Source organism: Electrona antarctica (genome assembly GCF_951216825.1).
Source record: "Electrona antarctica genome assembly, chromosome: 8".
Taxonomy (NCBI): domain Eukaryota; kingdom Metazoa; phylum Chordata; class Actinopteri; order Myctophiformes; family Myctophidae; genus Electrona; species Electrona antarctica.
The window spans coordinates 58,438,163-58,459,646 of record NC_136789.1 but is presented as its reverse complement, the minus strand read 5'-3'; the positions used below and the strand labels follow the sequence as shown (position 1 = coordinate 58,459,646).

The 21,484-nt window shown below is 45.6% G+C and overlaps 1 protein-coding gene across 2 annotated transcripts in view; it reads right to left on the bottom strand.

The window, feature by feature from the left end:
• Positions 1–21,484, bottom strand: part of gemin5 (gem (nuclear organelle) associated protein 5) — a 36,403-nt gene that overhangs the window by 4,007 nt on the left and 10,912 nt on the right. For both annotated transcript variants that reach the window (XM_079508192.1, XM_079508193.1), the window contains exons 11-27: positions 20,424–20,557; positions 19,787–19,860; positions 18,911–19,092; positions 16,134–16,273; positions 15,392–15,563; positions 14,633–14,767; positions 11,254–11,364; positions 10,586–10,642; positions 9,628–9,756; positions 9,429–9,524; positions 8,682–8,819; positions 4,309–4,456; positions 3,659–3,778; positions 3,231–3,441; positions 2,287–2,562; positions 1,800–1,956; positions 105–1,120 (exon numbers count right to left, since the gene is read on the bottom strand). In XM_079508192.1, the coding sequence (XP_079364318.1) occupies positions 105–1,120; positions 1,800–1,956; positions 2,287–2,562; positions 3,231–3,441; positions 3,659–3,778; positions 4,309–4,456; positions 8,682–8,819; positions 9,429–9,524; positions 9,628–9,756; positions 10,586–10,642; positions 11,254–11,364; positions 14,633–14,767; positions 15,392–15,563; positions 16,134–16,273; positions 18,911–19,092; positions 19,787–19,860; positions 20,424–20,557 (3,296 nt within the window). The remainder of the gene's footprint in view (positions 1–104; positions 1,121–1,799; positions 1,957–2,286; positions 2,563–3,230; positions 3,442–3,658; positions 3,779–4,308; positions 4,457–8,681; positions 8,820–9,428; positions 9,525–9,627; positions 9,757–10,585; positions 10,643–11,253; positions 11,365–14,632; positions 14,768–15,391; positions 15,564–16,133; positions 16,274–18,910; positions 19,093–19,786; positions 19,861–20,423; positions 20,558–21,484) is intronic.

The window sequence follows — 21,484 nt, the reverse complement described above, 5'->3', positions numbered from 1 at the left end:
CCAACGGTCAACTTGACTAAAAAGACCCCTATAATGAAGACCCCTGCATTACACAATAACATAGTCAATCATTGATTTGAATAGCCACTTGACGCAGCCCTCACCTGGTAGGCAGCGTGGCTCTCTGAGAGCAGCACGGGGCACGCCTCCATCCAATCCCTTCCTTCAGCGTTTTTAGCGCTCACGCACACGTCTGACTCGGACAGAGGCGCGTCTGGAGAAACCCTCTCTGATCGGTCGACGTTTGGAGTCGACACCTCCGATTGGTTGATACCGTTCTCACAGGTTGACGCCTGGTTGTTAGCAGAAGCACTATCTGCTAGCGGCTGGTGGCTAGTTGAATTGCTGTCGGTCAATGCCTGGTTGTTAGCAGAAGTGCTATCTGCTAGCGGCTGGTGGCTAGTTGAATTGCTGTCGGTTGATGCCTGGTTGTTAGCAGAAGTGCTATATGCTAGCGGCTGGTGGCTAGTTGAATTGCTGTCGGTTGATGCCTGGTTGTTAGCAGAAGTGCTATATGCTAGCGGCTGGTGGCTAGTTGAATTGCTGTCGGTCAATGCCTGGTTGTTGGCAGAAGCGCTGTCAGCTGAAGGCTGGTGGCTAGTTGAATTGCTGTGGGTTGATGCCTGGTTGTTAGCAGAAGCGCTATCTGCTAGCGGCTGGTGGCTAGTTGAATTGCTGTGGGTTGATGCCTGGTTGTTAGCAGAAGCACTATCTGCTAGCGGCTGGTGGCTAGTTGAATTGCTGTGAGTTGATGCCTGGTTGTTAGCAGAAGCGCTATCTGCTAGCGGCTGGTGGCTAGTTGAATTGCTGTGGGTTGATGCCTGGTTGTTAGCAGAAGCGCTATCTGCTAGCGGCTGGTGGCTAGTTGAATTGCTGTGGGTTGATGCCTGGTTGTTGCCATAAGCGCTGTCTGCTGAAGGCTGGTTGCTAGTTGAATTGCTGTGGGTTGATGCCTGGTTGTTGCCATAAGCGCTGTCTGCTGAAGGCTGGTTGCGGTGCGTCCCCACGGCCTTCCACCAGGTTTCATACAGTCTGTGGTAACAGATCAACGCCTGCAGGCTGACGGAAGCCGCCCCGGCCTCTTCCTGGTCCTCAGGAAAACATCTGAGAGACGCGGCACCTGAGAGACAGTGAGACCAGCCGTTACAGTATATTATGACCGGATTTTGGCGTTCACAAAATGCCTCTTTACAATGGACAAAAGTGACGCCATTGGTTTCTACAGACTGTAAAAATCTGCCATCTTTCTACTGTATATGCGGTCCGGAAATGCAACCGGTATGGAATGCTATTGGCTGCAAAGGCGGCGAGGGCGGTTCTTCACTCGGTAGAACCAGTAGAAAGCCAAGAAACAAACCCTACTTTATCATTCATTTTAAAATGAATAATAATTTATTAAATGCATATCATGATTAAAAAAAGAAAAAAAAGAGAAAGATTGATTTGGTTCCTAAGAGATTGAAAACAAGGTGTTTATGAAAAGGTTTACTAAGGTAATAAAATCAAGTGTAAAGTTTGCCCAAAACCTCACTGAGATTCATTGAGATTATAATGTATTGCAAACGATAGAAGGTAAAATAGCGACTTAAAATAAATGATTAAAAAAAAATAGCGACTTTTGCTGGTCCATTAATAGGAACAGCAGGCTGAACGAGAACCTGGGAAATGGGGTTAAATTCCAGCGAACAAGGTTTACCCCTTGGTGGTGAAGCTGTGTGTGTGTGTGTGTGTGTGTGTGTGTGTGTGTGTGTGTGTGTGTGTGTGTGTGTATGTGTGTGTGCGCGCAAGTGTGCGCTTACCGTCAGGAAACAGCAGCGCACAGAGGGCTGAACACAAACAGAAATGTTCGCCGGTCCCAGACACAGCCTGCCACAGCGATGTCACTTCCTCTACGCAGTCACACAGCAATAAGCTGACCACAGCCTGAGACACACACAAGGACACACACCACACCACCTGAGAGAGAGAGAGAGAGAGAGAGGTCCGTGTTAAAATCATAATGTACCATTTATATATATTCACATCGTTATAATAATTATGTTGCGTTTAGTAATGTCGTAAAAAGGCAATGTGTTTGTCCATTGGAGGCAGTGGTTCTGAAGGCAGTGTCTTGCCCCGAAATGCCCCACATTGACATGTATTTGAAAGGATCTTGTGGCAGGGATCCACCATAAGAGATGAATCAGTAATGGATTACAAAAAACAAAACAAAAATCCCGCATTTTAAACTGGATATCAAATGAACCTCCCCAACTTTGAGAGGCACTGCTCTGGCAGATGTCCTACCTGTTTGAGAGGAAGGTTGGGGCTGGGCTGTGGGTTCTCCACAGCCTTCAGCTCCTGCAGGAGTCTCCTGAGCGTCTCCTTGTCCGTCAGCTCCTCCGAGACGCTGAACTCCTTGGCCCACACCTCCATGATCCTGTGCCGCAGGCCGCGCGCAGCACCGGGCGGCTCGCAGCTTTGAGACCAGGGGTGCGCTGAGGTGCAGGACCACGGCAAGACTCTGCAGTCGGACAGCGTCAGGGTCAGAAGCTCCGTGACGCTGAAATACAACCTGTGGACCTGGAAGACAGCAGAGAGGAGAGGTTCCCGTTTAAATCATTGTTTTTTTTGTGTTCTCATGAAGGCTATTCGTTTGAACAGCTTAAGAACAGCCAAACTAATACACACGCAGGCACGTGAGGCGGCTGTATGCCTCACAGTTCTACTGCTCAGCCAATCACATTCGGACGCAATAAAGGTATCGGCCAGGCCAGGAGGTCTGTGTCCAGCAAATCTCAGACTGCGGGACCGGTCGATGTTTGTCATAACTGCATACTGATTTTCTATAGTTCAGTCCAATTGGCCATGATTTAATTAATTTGCGAAAAGAAATGCTGCGAATCATGAATGATGAAGCCCAAATTTGAATCACACATTGATGGGCAATTGGGCATTTGAACAACACATACTACACATGTCACCGTTTGTTGCAGAAACATGTTTTCCGCACTACCAAAGTGGGTGCAAATGATCTCTAGACAATGGCCGTCAAAAGGTGTCATGTGTCATCTCAAAACACGTCACATCACAATGCATTGCAAGCCTGCAGATCTGCCATTTTCGAAAATGTTTGAAAATCAATAATATTGTTTGTAGCGACCCTAATCACACTGATCACATGTCAAAGGCACGATGAACATAATTGTGAACGTAATCGTTGGTTCCAGCACTAGCACCGTTGTACTGACCAGCAGGGCGTCCTGTGTGTTCAGAGCTCGTTGAGCGGCCAGCCAATCGTCATCCGCCGCCAGGTCTTTGGCCAATCGGAGGCAGAGGGAGGCGGCCAGCCCCGCCTCCCCGCTGAGCCTGGCCACGCCGGCCGCCGTCTCCAGGGACAGAGCGTCACTCTTTCTGGACAGAACTTTGGCCGCGTCGAAACCAGCGCCAGCAGCCAGGTAACTGAGGAGGAATATGTATCATATATATATATATATTCACTACTTCTTAATTATTATTATTCTTTTTTTGATATGCCCGCACTGAGATTGGGAGGTTGGGGTAGTCAATATAGGTGTGTAATCTACTAAAATGATACTCAACAGGTGTGTAGCTAATAACATGGAAACCAAGTGTATATAATAAAAGATGAATCAGATCATTCATCGTTGTTCTTTACCACTTGGCAGCAGAGGACAGATGTCCGTCCTTCTCCAGAATAGCAGCCCAGGACAAGAAGAGCTCCTTCAAAACAGGATCGTCTGGCTGCAACCGAGCCTTGGCCAGTGCTATGGCCTCCCTGGCGCACGCACACACATGCACACACACACACACACACACACACACACACACACACACACACGGCATTTAATGTTTGTGTTAAGACAAAATAGCCGATTTGCTCAGACACATAATATGACGTAAATTCTCCATTCATTGTCAATGGCATTTAATGTTTGTGTTAGGGCAAAAATCTACACTATAGCTGTATACAGGAGCCCTAAAAATAAAACTTGTGTGACTGTGAAGTGAGGGGCGCTCTTATCATACATCATCACATTCCGTGCTCAGCAAATCAATTCCGTGGTACAAGCACCCACACAAAGCTGTGCATGACTGAAATACTTGATTATCTATGACATGATTATAGAAAATGGATTGGCATATAAGGTTTTAAGTTATCATGAAAAAAAAGTGACCTGGTCAATCAGAACATACTTCAATTTGTTCTTATATAAATTAAGAGAAGAAAGTTCTTGACCAGTAGAGTATTTTGTAAATTAAAATGCACATTGGATTAAGCGTTGATCTGTAAGACGGTAGGTATACCTGTACAGCTTGTTGCACTGCAGCAGATCTATGGCCGGGTACACTCTGTTGATGGACAGCAGGTGCGAGGCTGCTTTCAGGTGCTGCTCCTGCAGACACAGCTGTTTGACGTAGGCCTCCACCGTCCTGGACCACACCTGGTACCCTGCTGCAATCACATCACATGATACTATACACCTGGTACCCTGCTGCAACACATCACATGATATACTGTACACCTGGTACCCTGCTGCAACACATCACATGATATACTATACACCTGGTACCCTGCTGCAACACATCACATGATATACTGTACACCTGGTACCCTGCTGCAACACATCACATGATATACTATACACCTGGTACCCTGCTGCAACACATCACATGATATACTATACACCTGGTACCCTGCTGCAACACATCACATGATATACTGTACACCTGGTACCCCGCTGCAACACATCACATGATATACTGTACACCTGGTACCCTGCTGCAACACATCACATGATATACTGTACACCTGGTACCCTGCTGCAACACATCACATGATATACTGTACACCTGGTACCCTGCTGCAACACATCACATGATATACTGTACACCTGGTACCCCGCTGCAACACATCACATGATATACTGTACACCTGGTACCCTGCTGCAACACATCACATGATATACTGTACACCTGGTACCCCGCTGCAACACATCACATGATATACTGTACACCTGGTACCCTGCTGCAACACATCACATGATATACTATACACCTGGTACCCTGCTGCAACACATCACATGATATACTGTACACCTGGTACCCTGCTGCAATCACATCACATGATATACTGTACACCTGGTACCCCGCTGCAACACATCACATGATATACTGTACACCTGGTACCCTGCTGCAACACATCACATGATATACTGTACACCTGGTACCCTGCTGCAACACATCACATGATATACTGTACACCTGGTACCCTGCTGCAATCACATCACATGATATACTGTACACCTGGTACCCTGCTGCAACACATCACATGATACTATACACCTGGTACCCTGCTGCAACACATCACATGATACTATACACCTGGTACCCTGCTGCAACACATCACATGATATACTATACACCTGGTACCCTGCTGCAACACATCACATGATATACTGTACACCTGGTACCCTGCTGCAACACATCACATGATATACTATACACCTGGTACCCTGCTGCAACACATCACATGATATACTGTACACCTGGTACCCTGCTGCAATCACATCACATGATATACTGTACACCTGGTACCCTGCTGCAACACATCACATGATACTATACACCTGGTACCCTGCTGCAACACATCACATGATACTATACACCTGGTACCCTGCTGCAACACATCACATGATATACTATACACCTGGTACCCTGCTGCAACACATCACATGATATACTGTACACCTGGTACCCTGCTGCAACACATCACATGATATACTGTACACCTGGTACCCTGCTGCAACACATCACATGATATACTATACACCTGGTACCCTGCTGCAACACATCACATGATATACTGTACACCTGGTACCCTGCTGCAACACATCACATGATATACTGTACACCTGGTACCCCGCTGCAATCACATCACATGATATACTGTACACCTGGTACCCTGCTGCAACACATCACATGATATACTATACACCTGGTACCCTGCTGCAATCACATCACATGATATACTATACACCTGGTACCCTGCTGCAACACATCACATGATATACTATACACCTGGTACCCTGCTGCAACACATCACATGATATACTGTACACCACCTGGTACCCTGCTGCAATCACATCACATGATATACTATACACCTGGTACCCTGCTGCAACACATCACATGATATACTATACACCTGGTACCCTGCTGCAACACATCACATGATATACTATACACCTGGTACCCTGCTGCAACACATCACATGATATACTATACACCTGGTACCCTGCTGCAACACATCACATGATATACTGTACACCTGGTACCCTGCTGCAATCACATCACATGATATACTGTACACCTGGTACCCTGCTGCAACACATCACATGATATACTATACACCTGGTACCCTGCTGCAACACATCACATGATATACTATACACCTGGTACCCTGCTGCAACACATCACATGATATACTATACACCTGGTACCCTGCTGCAATCACATCACATGATATACTGTACACCTGGTACCCTGCTGCAATCATATCACATTTTATACTGTACACCTGGTACCCCGCTGCAACACATCACATGATATACTGTACACCTGGTACCCTGCTGCAACCACATCACATGATATACTGTACACCTGGTACCCTGCTGCAACACATCACATGATATACTGTACACCTGGTACCCTGCTGCAACACATCACATGATATACTGTACACCTGGTACCCTGCTGCAACACATCACATGATATACTGTACACCTGGTACCCTGCTGCAATCACATCACATGATATACTGTACACCTGGTACCCCGCTGCAATCACATCACATGATATACTATACACCTGGTACCCTGCTGCAACACATCACATGATACTATACACCTGGTACCCTGCTGCAACACATCACATGATATACTATACACCTGGTACCCTGCTGCAACACATCACATGATATACTGTACACCTGGTACCCTGCTGCAACACATCACATGATATACTATACACCTGGTACCCTGCTGCAACACATCACATGATATACTGTACACCTGGTACCCTGCTGCAACACATCACATGATATACTGTACACCTGGTACCCTGCTGCAATCACATCACATGATATACTGTACACCTGGTACCCTGCTGCAACACATCACATGATATACTGTACACCTGGTACCCTGCTGCAACACATCACATGATATACTATACACCTGGTACCCTGCTGCAACACATCACATGATATACTGTACACCTGGTACCCCGCTGCAACCACATCACATGATATACTGTACACCTGGTACCCCGCTGCAATCACATCACATGATATACTATACACCTGGTACCCTGCTGCAACACATCACATGATGTACTATACACCTGGTACCCTGCTGCAACACATCACATGATATACTATACACCTGGTACCCTGCTGCAATCACATCACATGATATACTGTACACCTGGTACCCTGCTGCAATCACATCACATTATATACTATACACCTGGTACCCTGCTGCAACCACATCACATGATATACTGTACACCTGGTACCCCGCTGCAACCACATCACATGATATACTGTACACCTGGTACCCCGCTGCAATCACATCACATGATATACTATACACCTGGTACCCTGCTGCAACACATCACATGATGTACTATACACCTGGTACCCTGCTGCAACACATCACATGATATACTATACACCTGGTACCCTGCTGCAATCACATCACATGATATACTGTACACCTGGTACCCTGCTGCAATCACATCACATTATATACTGTACACCTGGTACCCTGCTGCAACCACATCACATGATATACTATACACCTGGTACCCTGCTGCAACACATCACATGATATACTATACACCTGGTACCCTGCTGCAATCACATCACATGATATACTGTACACCTGGTACCCTGCTGCAATCACATCACATTATATACTGTACACCTGGTACCCTGCTGCAACACATCACATGATATACTGTACACCTGGTACCCCGCTGCAATCACATCACATGATATACTATACACCTGGTACCCCGCTGCAATCACATCACATGATATACTGTACACCTGGTACCCTGCTGCAACACATCACATGATATACTGTACACCTGGTACCCTGCTGCAACACATCACATGATATACTATACACCTGGTACCCTGCTGCAACACATCACATGATATACTATACACCTGGTACCCTGCTGCAACACATCACATGATATACTGTACACCTGGTACCTATTTAGCTGAGAGAGATAGACGGTATAAAATTGTGTTTTTCATAGATAGCTTCATAGACTTGTTTGACAGCAATACTCAATACTTTGTAAACTTGACTTAATTTGCCTCTGTACTTGGTCTGCCCCTTGGTCTGGCGAGGGGCAGCAGGTGCAGTGTAACTCACCCATGGGGGCGAGGGGCAGCAGGTGCAGTGTAACTCACCCATGGGGGCGAGGGGCAGCAGGTGCAGTGTAACTCACCCATGGGGGGCGAGGGGCAGCAGGTGCAGTGTAACTCACCCATGGGGGCCGAGGGGCAGCAGGTGCAGTGTAACTCACCCATGGGGGCGAGGGGCAGCAGGTGCAGTGTAACTCACCCATGGGGGCCGAGGGGCAGCAGGTGCAGTGTAACTCACCCATGGGGGCGAGGGACAGCAGGTGGTCACTGAGCTCTCCCCGCTCGGTGGCAAGCTGCAGCGCCCCCTGGAGGTCTCCGCTCCACAGTCGCAGGTAGGGGATGGAGTCGTAGTGAGCTGCCTCCGCGTGGCCCTCCTCTGTCACAGCAAGGTTACAATAGTTTGGGATTTTAGTTTTAGTTTTTTTTTGTTAGTTTTAGTTCGTTTTCGTTGCAGGTTTGCTGTTTTTTTAATTAACACTTAATTTATTTTAGTTTTTATTAGTTTTAGTTTTTTTTTCCGGCACTTTTCCTGCACCTGACAAATAAGTCAGGTGCAGGATTGCAGGACTCTCTTTTGGGTCTCGACGTGAAAACCACGGGTCGGGACTCGGGACCCGTTTGTGGGTTTTGCAACGATTTATTTTATGGGTTGTGAGGTTAAAGGTAAGTGATTTTCTTTGGTTAAAATAAGTGAGTCGAGTCTCCATGTCTCTCCTGCCTTTTAGTAAACGGAAAATACATTTTCAGGTTGGGATACCAATTGAGGACAGATTTTTTTCCACCCACGTGAAAATGTATGTTCTGTTTATTAAGGAGCTGGAGAGACTCCTGTTACTGATCAAACACAAGAAAAAAAATGTCACTAACTGTGCCTTTTCCTAAAATGTGTTTAATTATAATGTATTGCAAAAGATTAACAAACAAAGATTTCTAGTTGTGAGTGATAGCAGTAGTTGTGTACTGTATGTATGTAAGGTGATGGTACCTTCCTCCTGCAGCATACGGTACAGGGCCTGTCTGTCAGTGAACAGGCCCAGGTGGATGTACTCTCCCTGGCCAGGAACACAGCCACCAGAGGGCGCTGGAGACACACACACAAACACAACATTATCGTATGACGTGTGTGTGCGTGCGTGCGTGCATGTGTGTGTGTGTGTGTGTCTGTGTGTGTGTGTGAGACTCACTGTGCGTGTGTGAGAGAGCGGCCAGTGTCAGACAGTCTTGTAGCTGCAGGTCTCGGGGTCGGTGGTCCATGGACGTACTGAGAGGAAGCATAGAGCGAAGCCTCCGTTTCTTCAGCGACGTCACCACGTCTGGACGGAGACACACAGACAAACATCAACCCACGTACACGTACACACGCTACAAAATGGCAAAAATGGTGCATTTATATAGCGCTTTTATCCAAATCGCTTCACATAGATTGTGCATTACATTCACAAATTCTTCATTCACACGCGGAATGGCGGGGGAAACCATGCAAGGCAACAACCTGCACATCGGGAGCAATTTGGGGTTCAGCGTCTTGCTCAAGGACACTTTGACACTAACTCTGCTAAATATATGTAACTATATTTGACTGAGGGACTGCCATTGGATTTTTTTGAATTTTCATTGTTCATAAACAAATTCAAGAGCAGCTAAACGTCCTGCAGCCTGAGAGCCTTGGTCATTCCAAAGTGTCACATGGAAACTAATCTCTCAAGACAGATTGTGCTATACATCAGCACTACTGCCTTAAACATGACACAATGTTTAGGAATGAACAGAGAAGCACCCGGGAGGAAGTGCACTAAGAAACGGGAGGAGCCAAACCGAGTTCCTGTTTTACACAAAAGGGAGGTGGTGGAGGGAGGTGGCGGTGGCACGCCGTCTGAAGGTGACTGGAGCCACGAGAGGCACCGTTGATGTTTATACATTTTATTTTAATTTAAAGATCTCTGTGGGCCTGAAAGTGTTTTATTGTATTTGTCCAACATGGTCATTATTTATATAACGTATAATCGATATATCGTATTGTGATACATATCCATCGTGAGATTGCAAGCAATATCCACCACTACGTGGCGAGCGTTGCGAAGTCACCTTCAGCCGACTCAGCACTGTCCGAGTTATAGAATCATAAATCATCACATACAGTACCTGGTCTTTCTTTGGTCTTTGAAGTTGTAGAGGACTTTCTGGCTGCATCAGCACTTGCTGGAAGCGCACGCACGCACACGGACAGACACACACACCACACAGACGCACACAATGCCAGTAAATTCCACCACACCTACACCGGTCTGTGTTGCCACTGCTGTTGTACTGCAATGATAGTGAGGAGTGTATATTCATATGGTCATATTTTTGATGCGCGGCCAAGCCAGCGTCACTGCCACTCAAGTGACTACTAGGCAATCACAACGCTTCTTTTCCGGGACTCATCAATTCAACCCATGGAGCTTTATTGACATGAGAAACACGTTCTGTGACTCACACGGAAGCTTGGCAATCTTCCACATGCGTCACAGAAGCTTGCCTTTCCTCGAGATACAGACACAGACACCCCAGAGACCGAAGAAGGTTGTCTACCTTTCCATGTCTATGTCCAAAACAGTTACTTTTCAGGGAATGGAACGGAAACGTCCAGGAACAGTGACAATATCAGATCTACAAGTCCACAAGGCGTTGCGTTGTGAGCTTGTAGATAGGCTAACTTTGTTGAATCTCAGCCCGGACTCAGCCATTACAATAACAAACTAAACTGAAATCGAAAACAAAATATAAATATAAAACACGCAACACTGTAAGATCCTTGGTGCCGTTACCTGGTAGAGAGACAGGAAGAGGAAGGCTGCTTCTCTTCTCCTCTTCATCATCTTCATCAGAGGGCTCCTGTCTTGCCGGTAGCGAGCTCTCTGCTCCTCTTCCTCCCTTACCTAAAAGAACACATCTTTTTGCTACATTTGCTTAATTTTACTAATTTTGTGCATGCTTTTTACCGCTTTTTCCTGCCCAATTCAGTTATGCCAATCCCCATCCCTCCCAACACACCCTGCTGACAGATGCCGCCCCAGGAGCGTTATTATGAATCCTACCACAGCTCTAGGATAGACCTGATCTGATTGTCTCCCGGGCAGGCAGTTTTACTGATGTTATAGTTTAGGTATCATTTTACTGAGGTTAGGTTTAGGCATAGTTTTACTGAGGTTAGGTTTAGACGAGAACGGTGTTCATAGAAAACGGCAAAATAAAGTACCGTTTGCGGGTGTCTTTTAGACGAGAACAGCGTTTTCGGGGGGTGAAAACGTAACAAAGTGAAAACACTCTCCAGAGTGGAAATATTTGTAAACGCCGTTTCCTCCCGTCTCCATGTAAACAGGCAAAACAGTGAATCGGCAAAACGTACTCACGTCGGCTCACAACGCATATGTTTATTACATTGACGCAGAGCCATATGTGATATAATATTTGGAGTTCCTAGAATGAGCAAGCGCTCCCTCCTCGCCTACAAAGCGCCGCTCATCAGCGATGGTGAATGTAAAACCATGATGTAAAAGGCGGCAGCAGCGTTTATGTAGCCTAATGTATGTATAAAATATAACCATCCTGTGGTCACATGCCTCTGGGTTGCCTGTCAGCCTGTCTCGATGCGGTTAGTAGAAAGCAGGTAGAGACAGCCACAACTCTGTTGTGGTCTGGAAGCGTCATTCAAAAGTAAAACCCCGATAGGGTTGCGTGAAGGGGGAGTTAACTGGTTCTTCTTCTTCTACGTGGGTGACTGGTCTATCTGGCAGTCCTTTACCGCCACCTAGCGACATTATAGCGTTTTCATAAAGTGTGCGTTCTCGTGTAAAGGCTCAATAAAAAAATGAGAACGCAACGGGACTTTACCGTTTTCTTTTTTAAATGTTTTTTTTTGTGGCTTTCGCCTTTATTTTATATTTTTTATGGAGGGACAGACAGTAGGCTGACAGGAAATGGGGAGAGAGATGGGGGGGTGACATGCAGTAAAGGCCGTCAGGATTGGGAGTCGAACCCGCGGCACACTGCCAGACTGGATTGCCAGCCAAGGTGCCTGGACCGCTGAGCCACGGCCCAGGCTAGACTTTACCGTTTTCTCTGGTGACCGTTCTCATCTAAAAGGGTGGTCTTACTGAGGTTAGGTTTAGGCATAGTTGTAAAAGAGAACTGTCAATCACAGCACCTACTGGCCAATCACAGCAGGGTTGCCTAGAGGTGCGGTGGGATCCATAATAACGCGTCCCAGCAACCCACTACATCAAAAAAACCTAACGACGTCACGGCACTGATGATGAGACGCAGAGCGAGTGGACGGAAATCATTCCATCATAAGATGAATGAGCATTAGTGAGAAGGACCCAAAGCTTGCAGCGCGAGGTGACGCACCTTGTAGATCTGCTAGTTTTGAATAGCCAATGCTAAAATCTAAAATGACACAGATGCTTTCCCGGTTTTAATGGGTTAAGGTTGTGACTTTCTAGACCAGTGTTTCCCAACCTGTGTGCCGCGGCACTTTACTGTGCCGTTTGATGTGTCCAGGTGTGCCGCCTGATTTGACCGAAAATAACACTAACCCTCCCCTGAAAGCAATATTATAGCTACTGGGCTGCAGGCTTCCTATTGTTGCGGCGTTGTTGTTGTCACACATCTAACCATTAGACGTGCGATAACGACGGAACAGTAGACTCTAACGACCCTCGGCCATTGAAATGTTAATGCATCCAGAAGACGCTACATTTCGCGCATATGCACGTAGACAGCAGACACAAAGTCCTACATGTCCCGACCCAAACACTGAGGAGGTAAAGTAAACGTGACGTTGTGATTAAACATAATGTGCCACGAAAAATAGCTGTCCAACTGTCCAAGTGTCCATACATGATCGCCTCGTTCGGCCAACACAATATATCTCCCTCCCTCCACAGAAGCGCAGTGATGCCTGATTTATTCTTCGTCGTACACGTGTTCCATGCTGAAAATGGCTGATTTACAAGCTCACAACGCGTTGCGTCCGCAACGCGTTGTGAGCTTGTCGATCAGCTATTTTTAGCACGGAAATATGCAGGCTGTGAGAACTGAGACCCTTCACAATAAAAGCATGCAGCTTTCACAAGTTGGCCCATAATAAAGACAAGGAAAAGGATTAAGAATTAGGTGGCATTTCACATTGCATATGAGCAATTTTTTCTCCAAAATGTATTTTTTTTAAAGGAATTAATTTTGTATTATTAAATCCCCCAAAGTGTTTTATATATATATATATATATATATACACTGTATATATTATATACACATATGTATGTATATGATTATGTATATAGATAGGCCTATACACCGTATATCTAGGTGTGCCCTGAGATTTTTAGGCTATGAAAAGTGTGCCCTGGGACAAAAAAGGTTGGGAAACACTGGTCTAGACTGGAGCAGTGGTTCCCAAACTTTTCAAGTCGAGCGCCAAAAGAGACATTAGACGTTTGCCCGAGACCCAGACTAGTGAAAATAGCAGATCTGCAAGCACACAACGTGTCGCTTCGCGTCGCGAGCTTGTAGATCGGCCATTTTCACGACATCTTAATTCTTTTATTTTTTTATTCATGGGATTTCTTTGATTTGTTTGTTAGTTTGTTTAAAAAAACAAAAGCCTGTAACCCATAAAAATTGGTCCGTGACCGACAAATGGGTCCAGACCCACTGGAAAGTGCAGTCAAGGAAAGTTTATGCATGTACTATGCAAACTCTTAATTTCCATTCACGTCAAGGACCCCCAAATTGACACTCATTAGCCCGTGGACCCCCATTTGAAAAGATATGCCAGGGACCCCCATATGAGAACATTTTTACGGCTCTAGAAGTGATTCTCAACCATTTCAATTTCAAGGACCCCCAGTTTGATATGCAATGGGCTACGGACGCCCATTAAATGACATTTCTATCTCTGAGACCCCAATTTCTATTGTAAAATCTATGTTAATTTAACTCTGAGAGTGTACAATGGAACCACATGGACCTGTTAGGGTCCATTTGGTTCCATTTGTACACTCTCAGAGTTACAAACCCATGAGGGCACACTTGGTTCAAAACTATAATTTAGCTGGGGACCCCCGGGAACTGCCTCAAGGACCCCTGGGGGTCCGCAGAACCCACTTTGAGAACCCCTGGGCTAGTGAATGAAGTGGTTCTTACCCGTGCTGTCTCCGTTGACAGAGGGACCTGGGCTCGGCACGGAGCCACCCCCTCCCGGCCCAGACGCTCCCGATTTCTTCTTCTTCGCTTTGCTTTTGGGTTTCTGTTTGTCCCTCAGGTCTACAATCTTCTTCCCTGAGAGCAGTGTTGGAAGAAGAACAAAGATGTTTCCGTTAGGCCACTTGCTCCCCAACGTTCCTTTTTCTGTACCACGTTCGCCAGTAATAGTCGATCTACAACTATGAGTTGATGTATACAGTACGTCGGAAGCCCCCCCACCACCCCACCTCCCAACGACCCCTGTGTCCCCAGACCCTGGAAGCCCCCCCACCCCCCCACCTCCCAACGACCCCTGTGGGTCCCCAGACCCTACTTTGAGAACCACTGACTGCCCCAAGGCGGAAGCCCCCCCACCACCCCACCTCCCAACGACCCCTGTGGGTCCCCAGACCCTACTTTGAGAACCACTGACTGCCCCAAGGGGCTGTATTGGAGAAATCATGGTGAAACAATTCTTATCTCGCAGTCGTGTTGTAGTGAGTGACAGTTGTTTACCAGTAGATGGCACTGTCATACTCCCATTGCTATTCCTCTCTGCTCGTCTTGAAATTGTGTGTGTGTGTGTGTGTGCGTGCGTTATTGTGTAAATAAAGGGACTTTTCACAGCACCGGAGCCCACAGTGTGCAAGGGTCTTCATTTTTTGATCTAAATACACAATTAGGTCACACCCTCAGCTAAAATGACCGGTCGGTCATCACCTTTAGGTGGCGCTGTGAACTCCTGCTGCGACACCCTCCACTCCTGCACGGTGAAGTCGTCCGCTCCGGTCCAGACCACGTCGGGGTCCACGGGAGACCAGTCCACACACAGCAGGCGACCCCGGTGGTCCCGGTAGTTACACACACCTGTCTCCTGCTGCACGTCCCACACCTGGCACAGGAGAACACACACACGCGCGCACACAGACACACACACACACACACACACACGCGCAGACACACACAGTTTTGTTTTCCAAATTTGACTGAGGGACTGCCATTGGATTTTCTTGAATTTTCCTTTTTTTCCCCAAGTCATTTGAAAGCAGGGAATCATCAATCAGCTTCAAATTGACATATTGGTTGTTCAGTTTGACCCACCAGTTTTGGAGATATGGCTTATAGAGTAATGTCTTGCAGAGAAACAGCGTGTTGAGAAAACAGGCTTGAAAGGTTCACTTCTGTGGTCTCTAACATTACACCTAGCTACTGTACATGTTTAAGCATTTATTTCATATTTACATGTCGATTTCAGCTCTGACACTTATTTCAGACATGCTCTAGTTAGTATGTGAAGAGTCTGCCTGTGATATTAACTCATTTTGGATAAAAAAATTAAAATAAACGTTTTTCTCCTCTGGTGAAAAGCTGGAGGTTGCGCGATGGCAGGCTCTCAGTCAAATCTGGTCACATTTTTTCCATATATTATTTCATGACCGTGTCGGGAACCCTGGACACTGACCTGAGCGGTACCGTCGTAGCAGACAGTGACCAGACGTGCTTCGTGGTGGGGGCTCCACGCCAGCCCAGTGACCTTGGCGGTGTGACCAGACAGGCTCCTGTAGGGCTCCGTGATGACCACAGCACTGGCTGGAGGCTTCTCTGTGGGACACATAAAGGTGTTTTTCTAAAGTTACAATTGAACGTATTTAAAGACCTTTATAAGCCTATGCGGCCTTCATCAGGCTATCTTAGCCTGATGAAGGCCGCATAGGCTGAAACGTTGCGGTTTCCCTATTAACGTTTATTCACTGCATTTGAAGACAGTGTGCGGGTGTTGTTCATTTTCATTGTCGGGCACCTTACCCTCTCCTACGCACTTGTCGCCTGTAGGTGCACATACTGCACGGATGGACATGGATTGTGTAAATAGTTTTTGATTCTTTCTTCTTGTTTTTTTTCCCCTTGATGCACAAACCCTGTTAACCGTGCTCACCTTTTATTCTAATGATAGCAACACTACGAATGAAAACTACAAATATTACAAATAAACAATCATGTAATTGCTACAATCATGTTTCTCCCCAAACAAGCGAGACCAATGGGAGATCACACAAAATAATTAGCTTCAACATTTTAGCCAGGTGGACAACATTTTGCACACCTGTGCACAGGGGAAATAATGTGTGCGTCACAGGGGAAATAATATTATGTTCTTCTAAAGAACACACATAAATAATTTGTAAAGAGCAACCTCAGAGAACTCTTACTTTGAAATGCTGTCAAACATCTACTTTTAACAGCACTTTTTAATTCTTCTTTGGATGGATACATTAAGCGAGAATAATGTCGGTACTGTCAGGCAGAAACCTTGTATCTCCATATTTCAACTTTCGACAAATGCTTCTTTGTAAAACAATGTCCTACTTTGTCATCCACAAGCATCCCGACAAATATAGCAGTTTTCGCAATATCACAACGCGTGTTGTGAACTTGTAGATCTGCTATTGTTGCTATTTTTTAACCATTTTGAAAGTGAAAGGCTTAAATAATGACTACAATGCATTAATTGGAGCACAGCCCCCCCCCCCCCCCCCTTCCTGAAAAGTATCCGTTTTGGACATAGTCCTACAAGGTTTCATTGATGAAATATGATATGATCCTCAGTATGATGCCATAGTCATAAGCCTTTGCAGTTTCAGCAGAAAACAGACAAAGTGTAAAGCCAGCTAACGATCCTAGAGAGTAAGTAGTATGCACTAATCAGGAGATGAGGGGTACCCTGTGGACCCGCCCTACAGTGATGGACAATAACGGAGTACATCTAATTGAGTGTACCGCACTTAAATAAAATGTTTGGAGTGTATGTACCTTATGGATACTTTCACTCCACTCCACTCCATTTCAAAGACACATATTGTACTTTTTTTTTAACCTACATTTCTCGGAAGTGAAAAAAGTACGTTACGCATAATATGCTGTTGCATTACGCCTGTAGAGGGTATGCGCGTGACATCATCATCATCATACCCGGAAGTTATGCGGGAACGCCTACCGAGTGGCAAAAACTACTTTCTGGCCTTGACAGCCCATACATCCAAACAGTCCTATCTGATTGAAATTAAACACCGTTAAACTCACTTTGCCACTCACTTTATGCGTGCGCATATCCTCTATTGTGAGCTTGTAGATCCACCATTCTCACAATTGTTTACATTATTTTTGGGGAATTTTCAATACAGCAATGCATTGAGATTTTTAAAAGCAAAGACCTTTCGACACTTAAAGTGATTGTTCACCCCCCAAAAACATACTTATTTTCTATCAATTGCACACACCATGAAGCCTTGAATTCATTATTTTATATAATACTTTTCTGACCGGCAGAGTCTCCAGTAGGAGATTACAAAATCTCCATGAATTCAAGGCTCCATGTGAGTAACAGGGGGTCTCGATAGGGGGTGAACTCTCGCTTTAAGTATTTTTACCTTCATGTGATCAGGAGTATACCTTGACCAAAGTACTGAAGTTGTGTGCCGTGTCCACCGCTGCTTCACTATGGTACTAATGGGGATCCATAATAAAGAACTGAAGTTGTGTGCCGTGTCCACCGCTGCTTCACTATGGTACTAATGGGGATCCATAATAAAGTATTGAAGTTGTGTGCCGTGTCCACCGCTGCTTCACTATGGTACTAATGGGGATCCATAATAAACAATAAACGCTGGCTTAGCCAGCTGCTAGCCTCCCGTGTGGCCAATTTATGAAAAAGCCTTCCAGTATTATGCACCACTTAAAACACTCCTGTCCAAAGTCCGGCCCAGGGGCCAATCGTGGCACGATGGCAGATTGTATATGGCCCTCGGCTTCCTTCCTAAAATCTAATATTCATGGCCCGCGAGTATAGTCAAGTTCCTGAGCGTTTTGAAATTTAAAAAAAAAGGTTGGATACATGATATTTGTTGGTTAAAAATGGAATGCGACAAAAAAGGGAAAACAAATCTCCATGAAGTCAAGGCTTCATGGGGTGTGTATTTGATAGAAAACAGTATTTTTTTAAACTCCTTTAAACTGTTGACCCGATGGACCAGACATTCGAGCACAGCAGAGTGAGCCAAGTTCAAACACGCATTGTGTCAATAAATGGTGCATGTGAGAGCTAAAATAAAACGAGGAGCCCTGACTCAGTTACATCGGTAGACATTTGAGGCCAAATGAGGCCATATCGGTGGCCGATATATCGGCCGGGGCACTAGAACCCTTGCAGTAGTCCACAGTGTAATGCTTGTAGGAGCTGACCTATGACGGAGCGCAGGTCGTGCACGTAGATGACGGCGTTGGTGGACCCAGAGGCCAGCAGGAAGTGGTGCTGAGGCTGCGGGCCGTGGTCGCCGTGCCAACGCAGGCAGTTGATGATCTTGTGATGCTGCTGGATGCTGCACAGCTGCTTCAGACTGGGAGCCTCGTACACGTCTATGGAACTAGAAAACAAATAAGAAATAAAGCAAACACACAGCGTGGTTTTCTGCGTGGGGTCGGTTGAGTGGAGGAGCTAATTATTCAATACATCGATTACATGATACCAATTAAATAATTGCAGGACACTCAATTCTAGCAATATTTATCAGTGTTGTTACCGGCACTATCAATTTCTCATTTACAACTATGAAACCTTTTAACAACAAATAGATCAATATAAATATTTACAACATATTATGACCCACAATATTATAAAGTTACATGTTTGAGCAATAACAATCATCCTTCCATAAATGTATTGACTCAGGAGGGCCCCTACTAAGGCCTTGACATACATTAGATAATGAGTTTAATTCTGGCATTTGCCAAGGCAGAACTGCCAGTCAAAGCGAAGACTGGCCAATCAAAGCGCATCCTCACCGGACATGCTTGCAGAGACTCTTGGGTAATGAAGTCAAAGGCCTAGGCTGTCATGTTATTTGTGTCCAAAGTGGCCACCGATACCCTAAACTACACAATGCTGCTTTAAAACGAGTGTTAAACATCTCTATAGTCTGAGAGAAATCATTGTATTTGTTAGTGTTTGTGAACAGGTGTCAGGTCAAACATCTAAGGGCAGAGATAGAGGCACATATTACAGCAACACTGATCACACTCAACACTGAAGATGTCATACAATTAACACGCGTGTCTCACCCGTCCTCGTTGCCGATGGCGACCACCCTGTTGTCTGGCTTCCAGCTGATGTCGGTGTGTGCAGACAGTTTGTGCTGCAGGAAGAGACACAGAAAGCTGGTTACAGTGGTGGGAAAGGTACTCATAATTTGTTACTTAAGTAAAAGTATCAATACTCCGTTACAAGTAAATGGCCAGAATTCTAAATTTACTTGAGCAAAAGTACAAAAGTATTGGTATCGAAATGTACTTAAAGTAGTAAAAGTATAAAGTACACATTATGCCGAATGTCCCATTTTCAAATATATTTTTTTAAATTAAAAATATATTTTGAAAGTAGCCCATCTACAGGCTCACAATGCATCTCGCTGCGATGCGTTGTGAACTGTTTTCGGAGAGTGACACCGACACGCAACGAAGAATAAAAACGACTTGCCTTAGTTCTACTGGATGTCGCCGGATCTCTTGTCCACTAGTCCCTCCCTAACATTTACATCTAGTTTTTATTTGTTGACTAAATTGCCAAGTGTATTTAGTTTTTGTCATCGTAGCTTAGTAGTTTCGCCGGGGGGGGGGGGGGGGGGGGGGGGTAGTCGACATAGTTTTAGTCAACGAATCCAGCACTTGACTCGTGGCATTTGGTCACTGTGGCTCTTACCTTGATGCCGTTGGTGTCCTTGATGAGTTTGTCCACCTCAGATGCGTCTCCAGACAGGTTCCAGGGGTCGTGCTGCAGGATGTTGCCCTCGCCTGCACAGCTGTACAGAGTGTGGGACGGGCGGTCCGAGCCACCTGGAGGTCACACACAGGCGCACACACACACACACACAGGCACACACACACACACACACACACACACACAGTCACACACACACACTTATACTTCTGTGCACATCAGCAATTTATGATGACGAAGCAAAGAAACTAGAAGCTCAGTGGAGGTGCAAATAGATTAAAAAGTATGGATGGTGCTACAAAGATCAAAGGGATAGCACAAGAAAGAGCGGCGATCCGAGCACTAAAAAAAAAAGGAGTAAAAAAAAAAGAAGAGGAGATAATGCGGGTATAAAAAAGGGTACTTTATTAAAGTTTAAAACATGTTGGCGTTTGAAACTTTAATAAAGGACCATGATTTTATATCTGCCCGGCAGCGGTGGCCGAACGGATAGCGGCGCGGTCTTGATACCGGAAGGTTCCTAGTTCGAATCAGCCGTCCGACACGTTAAAATTACCACCGCTGAAGTGCCCTTGAACAAGGCATTGAACCACTACGATGAAATGTGTTCTATGAGCAGGGCCTGGCTGGAAACAAGTTCTTGAGCTTAGCCCAGATACCCTGGGTAAATATAGATTTCATTTCATTTCATTTCCTGTTTTAACCTTTTTGAGTGCTCGTATAAATGCCACGTGTGTGATGTTTTGTGAGCTTGTAGACCAGCTATTTGCACTATTCACGCACACACACGTATCTATTGTGTTTGCGTGTACTGTACAATACATCAGCATGTTATGAAGCCAACTTTATAAATGCCACGCGGTGTGTTGTGAGCTTGTAGATCTGCTATTTTCACTATGTCTTGAACAAATTTCCCCCGACAGAGATGATACACCACGGTAGAAGCCTCCGAGAGGTATATATATATAACTGTCATACAGTAGATAACCCATAGCGGTCTAATATAAGTCTATGGTGGATGTCACGGTTTTCGTCGACTAAAA